This window comes from Capsicum annuum, chromosome 10 (genome assembly GCF_002878395.1).
Source record: "Capsicum annuum cultivar UCD-10X-F1 chromosome 10, UCD10Xv1.1, whole genome shotgun sequence".
NCBI lineage: Eukaryota > Viridiplantae > Streptophyta > Magnoliopsida > Solanales > Solanaceae > Capsicum > Capsicum annuum.
In genome coordinates, this window is record NC_061120.1 from 78731596 (window position 1) to 78743638 (window position 12043).

The 12043-nt window shown below is 37.5% G+C and overlaps 1 protein-coding gene across 1 annotated transcript; it reads right to left on the reverse strand.

The window, feature by feature from the left end:
- Positions 1 to 9432: 9432 nt before the first annotated feature.
- Positions 9433 to 9942, reverse strand: LOC107844256. The gene has a single exon (XM_016688716.1). The coding sequence runs from the start codon at positions 9940 to 9942 to the stop codon at positions 9433 to 9435; it is 510 nt and encodes a 169-aa protein (XP_016544202.1).
- Between the last annotated feature and the right edge of the window lie 2101 nt (positions 9943 to 12043).

Sequence of the window (12043 nt, forward strand, 5' to 3'; positions counted from 1 at the left end):
AGTTACTTGCTTGAATTCAATCTTGTATATATTTGTTTGTGATTTTTCTTTGTAGGTAGATTTTATTTTATTTTTACTTTTCTCTATGGCATCTCCTTACAAATATGATATTGGTAGCTTGGAATCCTATCAAGATGACCCATGTCCAATCTATGATGGATCCCATTTTAGAAAAGATTGTAACCATACTCCCTGGAAAGAGATGGACCCACCATCTAAATTCTATAGGGGGTATAAGTGATCGTTATGTAGTGGTCAAGATATACATTGGGATGATTGTCCAAATGCACCCTCCACTTTTTATACTAACCAAATTGCTAGTTCTTCTTATGAGAATGATAGGTCTTTAGGTGAGAAGAAGGAGAAGAAACAAACCAGACCAATTAGTCTTGGAGCAATGCTTCAAACCATTTTGGATTGGGTAATTATAATCGGGGAGAATGCGTAAGATGTGCATCAATCCTTCAGGGTGTTTGTAAGGGAAAATTTCAAGGCAAAGGAATTGGGAAAGGATATTATTATTACAAAGATCACAACCATGCCCATTTCTCAAGAAAAGAAACCAAGCTATGACGATGAGCTTGGTAGCAAAGACTCCTCGGAGGCTTCCCAATCATCCAAATAATATGAAAAACAAGAGGCCAAAATAAAAAAAATGGTACTAGAGTCCATAGAAGAATCAATGTGAACCTCTTTAGGCTGAAGATGCTTTGGAGGAGGTTAACCCAAAATTAGGAGTTGGACCTCACTCAAACCACTTTTCAACATTATGCTTAAAGGATGTGGTGAGGATCTATCCCTCCAAGAAAATGGTGCATTGTGGGGCTACGGAGTGTAATTTTTATATTTCAGAATTTGGCATTACAGTAGAGCATATGGAATCCCATCCATCAATAGCCAAGGATCTCAATTTCCAATGTACAAGTAATGGCCTATTGATGTCCTTACCTTTGCCTAGAGAACCAATTTAGAAATTTGATATCAAATTGGGTAAAATATTTAAGTCTTCAAAATGGAGGGACCGAAACTTACTCGCCATGTCCTCACATCTTCCGAGTTTCATCTTGGAAGATTTGAATCTTCAGTCCCTTTGCCACTCATTTCATATTGAATAAAAATTAGGATAGAGATTTAAATCCTATAAGTGGAAACATAAAAAGGAGCAATGGAGGTGCCATTCCATGATGTTAAACTAAGAGCTAGATGGGAGGAAACCCATCATTCCACGAAGAGTGGCACATATCCTTTTATTTTATGCATGTTAGAGTAGTTTTCATTTTTGTTTTGTTTTGCTTGCATAATCCATGGAATGTTAGTGCAAAGAGGAATATTGATTGAATTTGAAAAAGGAACATGTGAAATAGGCAAGTTGAACTGAACAAAAAGTGTAGGAAACTCGATTATTTGGTCTCAGTTACCGCGACCGCGGTCCCCGTAACTAGGACCGCAATCGCGGAGCTCGCTTGACTGCGACCGCGTGACTAGGATTGCGATCATGATCAATTCAGTTTAATTGACTATCTGAATGCCCATTTTTCCCAAGCTTCTCTCTTAATTTTTCTCAAAATTCTCTCAAATTTGTGGCTTTGCATTCCATATCAGTGTGCCAATTCAACCTATGCATCATATAAGTCGGTAAGTTGTATAAACCTCTTCGGTTTTGATATAATTGCATGCTTTGAAGTTATAATGTATAAAAAGGGTCTGGAATAATTTTTTTCATTACCAAATCCATGTTAGTTGTTATTCTATTGTGGTTAGCTATTGTAGTTAGTGTACACACTATTGGGGAAGTCTTGATTACCCAAAAATTAAGCCTTAAACCGATAAAATTGAAGTGTACACCATGTGTGCGATTACAATGCCCCTACAAATTCAATGTTCAATTTCTTTTAGATTGGGGCTGTGATCACACACTCTACGCTTGAAATTCTCTGCTTATAATCTTGTCATGCCTAGTTGAAATGAGGGATCGCGGGTTAAAATTACATTTTAAACACGGTACAGAAACTATCCTACCTGGTCTCAGGTACCACGATCATGGTCTTGATGACCTCGATCATAACACCATAATCTCCATACCTAAGGGTAGATTTTGGTAGACTTCAAAACTTCTGTAGATTTTGGTAGACTTCAAAACTTCTGTATATCCTTTGCTACCCCCGAATCCTCACATAACATTAACACAAGAGTTTACCTGTTTGTTCTAGTATGTTTTTGGTATGATAATACTAATATTAGTCTGAGTTATATTACTTACAGGTTCTCATCCTTAAATATGGGAGATTTTAACGACACCAGATTCGTGGCCACACAATGCCAACACCTCTACTATGAGGATTTCAAAAAACTAAGCTACTCCCCAAAAGGGTTACTAATTTGTACAAAGTGGAGGAGAATCTCCTAGAGTTCCATGCCAGACTTACTACAACTCGATGGATGAGTTTTGCCCCAAAACCCTACTATGCTAATGAGCACTAGGTACATAATTTCTACTCAAACCTTAGTGTAGAGTCTCTCACGAGACCAGTGATAAATATTAGGGGTAATAAAGTAAACTTCGGAGCAGAGCAGATTAATGCGGGTCAATGGGCTCCTAAATGCTGACATGGGGCAGTTTCATACTAAGGAATGCAAGTTAGGACCTGGCTAGAAAATATTTTATGTCCTAAAAAAGCAGTTCCCTATTCCATTACCAAGAGAGATATTTTAATGAAGAACTTCACATTAGAATCCAGGCTTTGTCTAAAAAAAATATGCAGCTGAGTATCGACATGCACCCATATAACTGTTGTCACCAATTAGCGAGCTCGGGTGATGGCTTGTATCCTATCTGGAATCCCTCTCAATGTAAGTGAGATTTTTCTTTCAGAGTAGAGGTATTTCAAAAATCATAGAGGTATGCATCTTCTTTTCCCTTCCCTTATCAGTGAGCTTTTAAAGAGGGTAGAAGTTGAAGAGTATACTACAGATACTTGGGTACATCCAGGATCTCTTATCTGCCCACTTAAATTTAGAGGTGAGGTACCCAAAGTCAGAGTAAGAAGTGGAAGATGGGTATGGGAAAATCAGTCAAAGAGAACACAGACTCTTGTAAACCCTTATCAGCTACTTCTTTTGATGACATCTATGTTCATATCCAGAGGGGGAGAGAACAATTATCTAAATTACCTCAGGGACCAAGAGAACCCTCTACTGCTCGTCATTCATATGTAGCCTAGTCAGATTATAAGAAGTATATAGAAAAGAAGTAAAATTAGGGTGCCATAGTAGCCAGTCTAGTGAGAGCCTATTCGGCCTTAGCCACTTCTCACAAGGGCCTCAAGGATTCATATGAGAAGATGGAGAAAATAGAAAATAGGAGAGATAATTTCTTCAAGAAGTTGTGGAAGGGGATAAAAGGAATCTTCAAGGTGCTTAAGCCCAACCATTAGCTACCTTCACCGAGGATGGAAAGTAAGGATGAGGCCCCTGCTGATTAGTTTACTGATGATGCTAAGGGTGATAGAGTAGAGTCAATGAGAGAGAATAGATATTGATGCATATTCAGGGAGACCCTTTTACTCTTGGTTACTTGTACATGCAGTGGGGACACTGCATTCTTTTAGTTGGGGGTGCCCCCAGATACGTATTCTGTTGATTGATGATGGATGTTTTATGTTGTTTTGGTTGACACTATGGATACTATTTTTATTTTTTTTAAGATAAGAAATTCTTAGGCACTCTAATGGTACCCACATTTTATAGATTATCATGTAGTTTTTAGTTTTAGTTTTTCTTTTACTTTTATTTTAGTTTTGATGATACACGACTAGATTTGCCCTATGATAGATTGAGTGAGAACATTCTTAAGGGTAAAGCGTTGTGTTTGGGTTTTGAGGGATAAATGTAAGGGAAGTCTGAGTACCTATGGCATTGTATATTGTAAAGTTGGGGTCACTTTGTACACCATCGGTAAAGTCTGAGTAGCCATATGGGTAGTTTTCCCCTTTTGAGCCTAAATGTGAGACTAAGGCCTTGGTTTTAACCATAGTTTAGCAAATTTTGTGAGAGACTAATGCACAATGAACAACTCCCTCCATCCAAATTTTTTGAAAAATCAAGGGCATGGACATGAGCAGTGTTGTGACAAAACTTTTTCTCTTTTTGTGGCTTCATAAAATTTGACTTATGAATAGAAATAGATACTCCTATTTTGTCACTTACGAGAGGGACATTTGAGCCCCCTTGGCGAATTTCACATGCCATGTGTGGTGAGATTTTGGTAGTTATTTCTTTTACACTTGTGTTACTAGAACTTGCCTTGTTAGTCTTTCAAAACTAATTTTGATTGTATGTGGTTGTAGAAATGATCTAATGCCACCTTTGTGATTTTGGAACTCACTATAGCCTAAAAATCCTACCTATGCTAATTATAATCCCTAGTACCCACTTTGACCCTTTGGACCTTTCTTTGGCAAACTCATTACAACCCGTGATCCATTCTTTTTATCCCTCTTTTGAACCAAACCCTTTTTGAACTTGAAAATGGAACTTGAGGCTAAAAGTCTAAGTTGAGGTGGTAAAGGTTAATGGAAGAAAGTGTGGGGCCACAAAATTATTAGTGAAATTCCAAATATACCTAAGTGTTGAAAATAAAGAAATAGAAAATAAAGGATCCAACAAAAAGAATGAATTACATGAAAGTTGTAAGAAAATGAGATGAAAGAAATGGGTAAGCAAAGGAAAAAAAGTAGGCATGATAAAAGAGAGAAAACAAAGAAGAGTGGCACATAGTCAAAAAAGAGGATTGAAAAAGTGTGATGTAGATGTTCAAGGAAGGTTGTAGCCATGTTATTCCCAAATGATATCCTACCTTAACACAAACCTGCATTTCAAGCTTAGAAAGTCCTTTATTATCTCTAACCATGTATTTTCTTTATAGTGACGATTGAAAATAAGTGCAAGCTTATGGTATGACACTTGTTGCATTGAGATTTCTTTTATGAGAGAGAAAGTTCTTGAACTTAAAACTCCTTGTTGCATTTCTGGTAGCTGGGTGTATTGAATTTTCTTTTTTGTGAGGATTTCCATGTGAAAAAAGTTGGGGTTGATGATTTTGTCACCTTTCAAAGAATGAGGCAAAGGGAGTATATCTAAGTTGGGGTCAAGAGGGATCCACCTATAAAGTATTATCTGTTGTTGCTTGGTTTCTCTTTAAAGTCTATGTTTCCTTGAATGATGCATCTTATGATGAGGGGTGTAGTGGAAATTAACTTAGCCTGTATGCAATGAGCTACTTGTGGTTGCGACTAAAGTTGAAGTCATGGTGAACATTAAGGTATAAAGTTTCGACATAGAGAATTGTTGTCTCATGATAAAATGTGGTGTTTCTTGAGAACAAGCAAATGCTTTAAGTTGGGGGTATTGATGAGTGATAACCTTACCATTTATTCTCACTAAATATTTGTGTAGATTAACTTGTTTTGAATAAATGAATGAGACATATTGGAGATAAAATGCACTAATATCCTATCTTTGTAGGCATAGATTTGAGGAGATCAAAAGATGTAGATTAGAGCATAAACTGATCAAAAGGAAGTAAGAAAAGTATAGCTAAAGACTTGGAGCAGAAAGGCCTGAGGTACCGCGGTCACGGTGTGTGGACGGTGATTGCGGTAGTCAAGCAAAAGTCATTCAACCGCGATCACAGAAGTTAACCGTAGTCATATAACTACTGTCGCAGCAAGACTCGCGCGATCGCAGGTTAGCAGAAGAAATCAGCCCAAGGGCAAAACTAGAATTGCATATGGCTGATCCCAATTTTGAAAAAAAGACTCAAACCCTAGCATCATGGATAATATTCCATCTTCCCCAATTTTTGTGTGAAGAATACATTGGAGACTTTCTAAGTGAGAGATTAGCTCACTTTCATTGTTGATTTATGGGAGTGCCAAGTTTGAAGTAACATTCACTTAAACTTCAATAAATCACTTCAATGGATATTATGGGTATATCTATGCTTATTTATCTTATGTTTAGCTAGATCTCCCTCTTGGGGTTATGAGTAAATAGGGGTTAAAGTGTGTGTGGGTTGTTACTAATTAGCTTCTCTTTAGTAGTTCATGTTTATGGGTTTTATCATTGCTTTGCTAACTTGGTTGGGGTTTGATGGGTGAAAGCCCCAAATACCCACATGGGTATGATGAGTGAAAGCTCCATGCTCTAGAAAACCCGAAGCCATCTTCGAAAAAAGGGTTTTAGGTGAAGTTCAGGAATCTATATCATCCTTGAAACAGGGATTTGGAGACCAAAGCAATGATAGACAATTGTGTATGCAGTTTGCTAAATTTTTACTATCTCAGACATAAGGGTGAATGTGAGGTTGACTATACCATGGGTATCATCCTAGAAATAGGAATTCCTAGATTGAGGTTGTGGTTACCAATTGTTGAACACACCTATTAGGTATTCAAAAGAATCAGATAGTGAAAGTTTGATGTTTTGTTTAAAGACTAGCATCAAAATATATAACCAAACCTACTCATATTTGACTTACTAAATTGATATTGATTGCTAACACCCACATATCACTCCCTTAGTAATGCATAATCCTAAGATCCATGCATACCTGTTAAAACTCTAATTATTCGTAGCCCCAAATTTATACTAGAAAAAGCCAAAAACAAACATCAGTGGAGATACCTATCTCCCCCATTTTTACCTTCTTGTAACATTGGTTTGGATTTAACTTGTATCTATTCTTTTGAAGTAACATGATTTCCACACACATTGTTCCTCGTGGATTCGACATCGATTCCAAAGTTGGGTAAATATATTGACGATGACAGCCTTGCACTTAAATTGACGTGTAAGTTGAGCGTTATCAATTCTCCCTTAAGAATGTATTTACTTAATTATCATAGGGAAAGCCTCTTCTGGTGTCGCCATACAAAAATAAAGATGAAGTGAGAATATAAAAATGAAATAAAACAAATCATCCATGAAATGTGGGCACCACTAGAGTGCCCAAATATTACGACCCAGAAAAGTAAAAATCACCAAAATAACATCAAAACATCCAGAAATATCTCAATAATACAAGACAAATGAAATAAATAAGGTGCCAGGCATCCCAACTAAGAATTTTGTAGTGACCTCACTGCATAAACAATAAAGCATAAGAGGGAAAAGGGTTCTCCCTATAACCACATCAAGAGTTACTCCGGCCCTCAGACTTTGCATCATATCCAACATTATCAGACCCGAACCACTCAGCTGGGGCCTCATCATCACTCTCAACTTGGGAAGAAGTAAGTCTTTCTCTGGGTTTCAGGACCTTTTAAAAGCCTTTCACCCTCTTCCACATCTTGCTGAAGAACTTGTCCCTATTCTTCTCCCTTTTCTTCATCTTCTCATGTGATTCCCGGAGCTCTCTGTAAGACTCTTCCAAAGATGAGTCGGACCTATCAAGCCTAGCAATGGTGGCTCCCTACATCTTTTAATCCTCTAAATACTTCTCATAATCAGATCAGGCCACATATGAATGGCAGGTGGGGGAAGGCTCTCCTGTTCCCTGAGGCAATCCCAATACAACCTCCCTAATCTCTCTCAAATCAACAGTGATCTTCTCAATGGTCCCGACTACGGATGGCTTACAAGACTCCATCTCTTCACATGCCGACTTTTCTAAGTTGATATTTATTTTGTTGCCCTTGCCCGATGCACCTTTACTCTAAATTTAAAAGGATAAATAGGGGTTCCTAGGCACACCCAAGTGTCTGTGGGGTATTCTACCACCCGAACTCTCCTACATAACTTAATAATCAAGGAAGGGAATAAGAGATTTATCCCACCGTGATTCTTAAAGAACTTAATGTATGAGATCATAAGCCGACCAATAGTCAAAGAAATGTTGTCTAATATAGAAACCATAGGGGCTCGTAAATCTAGAACCACGATCATGTGGGTGCATGGAGAGACCTGGATACAAATGATGGTCAACCACATTCTAGAGTTAGCAGTGAAATCATTCATCGATATGCCCCTCTTGGTGTTTGCCCAAGGAAACTCCTTGCTAGGACATAATTTCTCGATCATTCAACTCCCCGATTCATATCCTTTTTGCCTCAAATTGATCCATATTTGTTTTTAGGAGACCATATATTTCATATATCTCTTTAGCTCCATAGTTTAACACCTTTTCTTGGATCTTGATGAATGTTTCTGAGAAAGATACCACGCTAAGATTAGCATAGAATTCTTGCACCTAATCATGAAATGACGGAAGCTTTTCCAGAAACTTCTCCGAACATATGCCCCTCTTCAAAAGAAACTTTGTCTTTGGAAGATCACCATGGTACAGGTTATGGCACTCAAGGTCCATAAAACTAACTTGATCATAATCACCTATGATGTAAACCTGGAAAAAAATTAGAACAACATAAAAACACTCATTATTAATATTTTTATGCACAAACTATGTTATGTTGTCTAATAAATCTCATGGGATGTTACTTGGTGTTTTTTTTTACAAGAATTGGAAGTGCGGGATTTTTGGCCTAGGCTGGAAATCAGCCTCCAATAGGGTGATCACGAGTCACTGAGCTATGATCGTAGTGCCACGATTGCGATCCAATAACCACGATCGTGGTATTTGAGACCAAACTGGGCCAAATTTTCCAAAACTTAATACTCCCATTTCAAGGCCAAATCATGTTCCAAAATAGAATTTTATCATCAAGAACAACGAACTAGGTTCCTAAGCACTTGATCATGCCCCGAGAATGTGAAAAGACTAGTTATGAGCTCATTTAGGCATTTGATCGAGCACGTAGTGTGCACACTACATTTTTCTCAATTTCAAATGCAATTTGGGTACTCAAGACTTCCCCACATGCATACACATCATTCACAATAGAGAACAACCACACAAGTACAATTTAACAAGCATTTAGCAATAAAAATCATAATTTTAGGCCATCTCCATTACATGAATTCTATGGCTTACCTATAAGAAATTAAAGCAAGAATTGAAGGCACATACCGGAGTAATTATGTAAAGAGGATGTATAAATGCCTTTGGATGCCCAAAATATGACCAAGAACAAGTGCAATTTGAGAGAGAATCCAGATGAGAGAGTGTGAGAAAATGGACAGTCAGATAATGTTTTAGCCAAATTTGACCACGATCATGGTCCAAGGCCCGTGATCACGATAACAAAGGACATTTTCCCCTCTTCAACTCATTTCTCTATTTTAACACATTTTTCCTATTTCAATCTCATTCGAAAACACTCCAAAGTTCTATTAATGCATGGATTAATCAACAACAAAATAAAAATCTACTCTATTAAATCAAAAACAAAGGATATGACCCACTTTCATGGCATTTGTGGGTTGTCTCACATATAGTGCCTTAGTTATTGTTATGGCACGACATCTTTCGTCTTTTTAAGTTGGATCCTCAAGAGACCTATCATTAACATCCTCATCTGCAATATCTATAACTAACACCATTTGAAGATCTATGGGTTGTTTCTTCATTTTGCACACTCGAAATGATACTTCACCATCATGGACCCAAAACTTCATTTCCCCAAAGTACAAATCAATGATAGCTCTTCCGGTATAAAGGAAAGGTTGATCAAGGATAATAGACACTTCTTGGTCAATTTCACAATCAATAACCTCAAAATCCACCAAAAGGATAAATCTATCCACCTTTACTAACACGTCAAGCAAGACCCCAACCGGTCTCTTGATAGATCGGTTCGCCATCAAAAGCCTCATCATTGTTGGAGTAGGGTTGCCTAAGCCAAGCCTCCTATATATTGCATATGGAATGAGATTTATACTTTCACCAAGGTCACATAAAGATTTTTCAAACATATGTGTACCAATGGTGCATTGAATTCTAAAGGCCATGGGATCCTCTTTATTTTCTCTTATCGAACTAGCCATGATAACGCTACACCCATAAGTAACTTCAATGGTGCCACCCATAACAAGGTTCTTTTTTACATCAATTTCCTTATAAGCTTATCATACCCCGGAATCTCTTATATAGCCTAAAGTAACGGGATATTAATAGGGAGGTTTATAAGCTTAGCAAGGAATGTTTTGAGTTTACCATTGTCCTCCTTCTTTTTAAGCCTTTGAGGGAATGGAGGGGAAACCTTCATGGTAGGCATCAGGTCACTTTTCACATCATAATTCCCAACTACCTTTGGGTCTCTCTCTTTATCATGCACTTTTTCATTTAACAATGGTTCTTTTTTCATTCCCTTCTTAAGACTTTAGAGCTTCCTCATTTGAATCATCCATAAGATTTTTCTTCAAATTTTTTTGTTCAACATTGGTCTCATTTTAAACATCCACAAGATCACAAAGTTTTTTTACCACTCCTAGTGATAATAGCCAAAACTTAGGCATCATTTTCTAGATTCACAATGGTGTCACTAGGAAAACCTCCATTTTGTCTAACATTGAGTTGAGGGGAGATTTAGCCTATTTGTGTTTCCAGTTGTTTAATCAAAGCGCAATGGGATACAACAGTTTGGGTGATTTGCAAAAAATCACCTTTCAATTCTCCTGGTCTTTGTCCCTCCAATTCTTTTGTCCATCCCCTCTACTTTTGTCATGATTGTTGCCAAAACATCTTCGGTCTTGAATTTATCGGGGTTAACGGGATTTTCTTTTTTTCTCTTTACCCAGTCATGAGGGGGAACATAATAATCATACTTTTGGTCTTCATCCCTCCAATCATGATCATGATCCTTTTCCCATTCGGTCCAACCTTGGTTCCCACCATTCCTTTGAGAGGCGGGGCGGAAACGCCCCTAATAGTTAGCCAAATATGAAATTTTTTCATCAAATCTCTTGGATTATTCATCTTCATAGCCTTTGTATGCCACGACATTCACTAATTTTTTGTGAGTACCCATCACATGATTAGTAAGTAGCCCCCTATAATTGCCAAAATCAAAATATGTGCCTTTCAAAAGATGGAATCTTAACACTTCGATGTCAATACTCGAACCATCCAAACACCTTATCACTATATAGGAAGAGAAGTAGATACTCTAACCCTTGTGTTGCATGGGGATACAGTGTCCGAAGACGCTTAGTGGTTGGAGCGGTAGCATATAACTCAAGGATAAGGATAAAATAGTGTCATTTTCAATACCAAGTCAAACCATCATAAGCCACCACATTTATAGACATGGACATGTAAATACATATGGATACATCAAGCGTCATAAGATAACAAGGCCTACATGCATTTCAAAGCACTCAAACACAAACCATAAAGTGGAGTACTCTAACCTTCCGACACTTAGGTTATATCAAGCAAGAGGATTTTAACCTCAAGCCATCTTATTATGCAAGTGGACTCTAAAAACAAGCCTTTTCATTAGGCAAGTGGACTCTAACCACGAGCCTTTTCATGAGTCAAGTGGACTCTGACCACAAGCCTTTTCATTAGTCAAGTGGACTCTAACCACAAGTCATTTCACCAAACATATGGACTCTAACCATAAACCATTTCATCATGCAAGTGGACTCCTAACAAGCCATCACATCCATTACTAGTCAACATTGGGACTCTAACCCTTTGTCTATGCGCTCACATCACACTATTCATATTTGGGGACTTTAACCCATTTAACCATTCTAAGCCATCAAGGCCACGATTCAACATCATACATGATCATGAGGTCTTCATGAATCATTTATCAATCAATCACTTTAATAAGCCAGTACATTAGTTTCAAATGTCATTCAAATCAAATTGTGGTCATCAAGACTTTTACCAAATCACTCATTCGCTTTAGTTGAAACACAATTTGATTTTTTGTTAGGGACTCTAACCTCCTTTTAACCAATCAAATCACCAAGGGAACCATTTAACTCATTACATAGACAATAAGTACTTTACAAGATCATTTACTAATCATTCTTACTCACTAAGTCATTGCCTTAGTTCAAATAACCATCAATATGTGACTCGTTATTTCTAGTAGACATTTTCACAAACACCTTGAGGACATACTCTTACTAT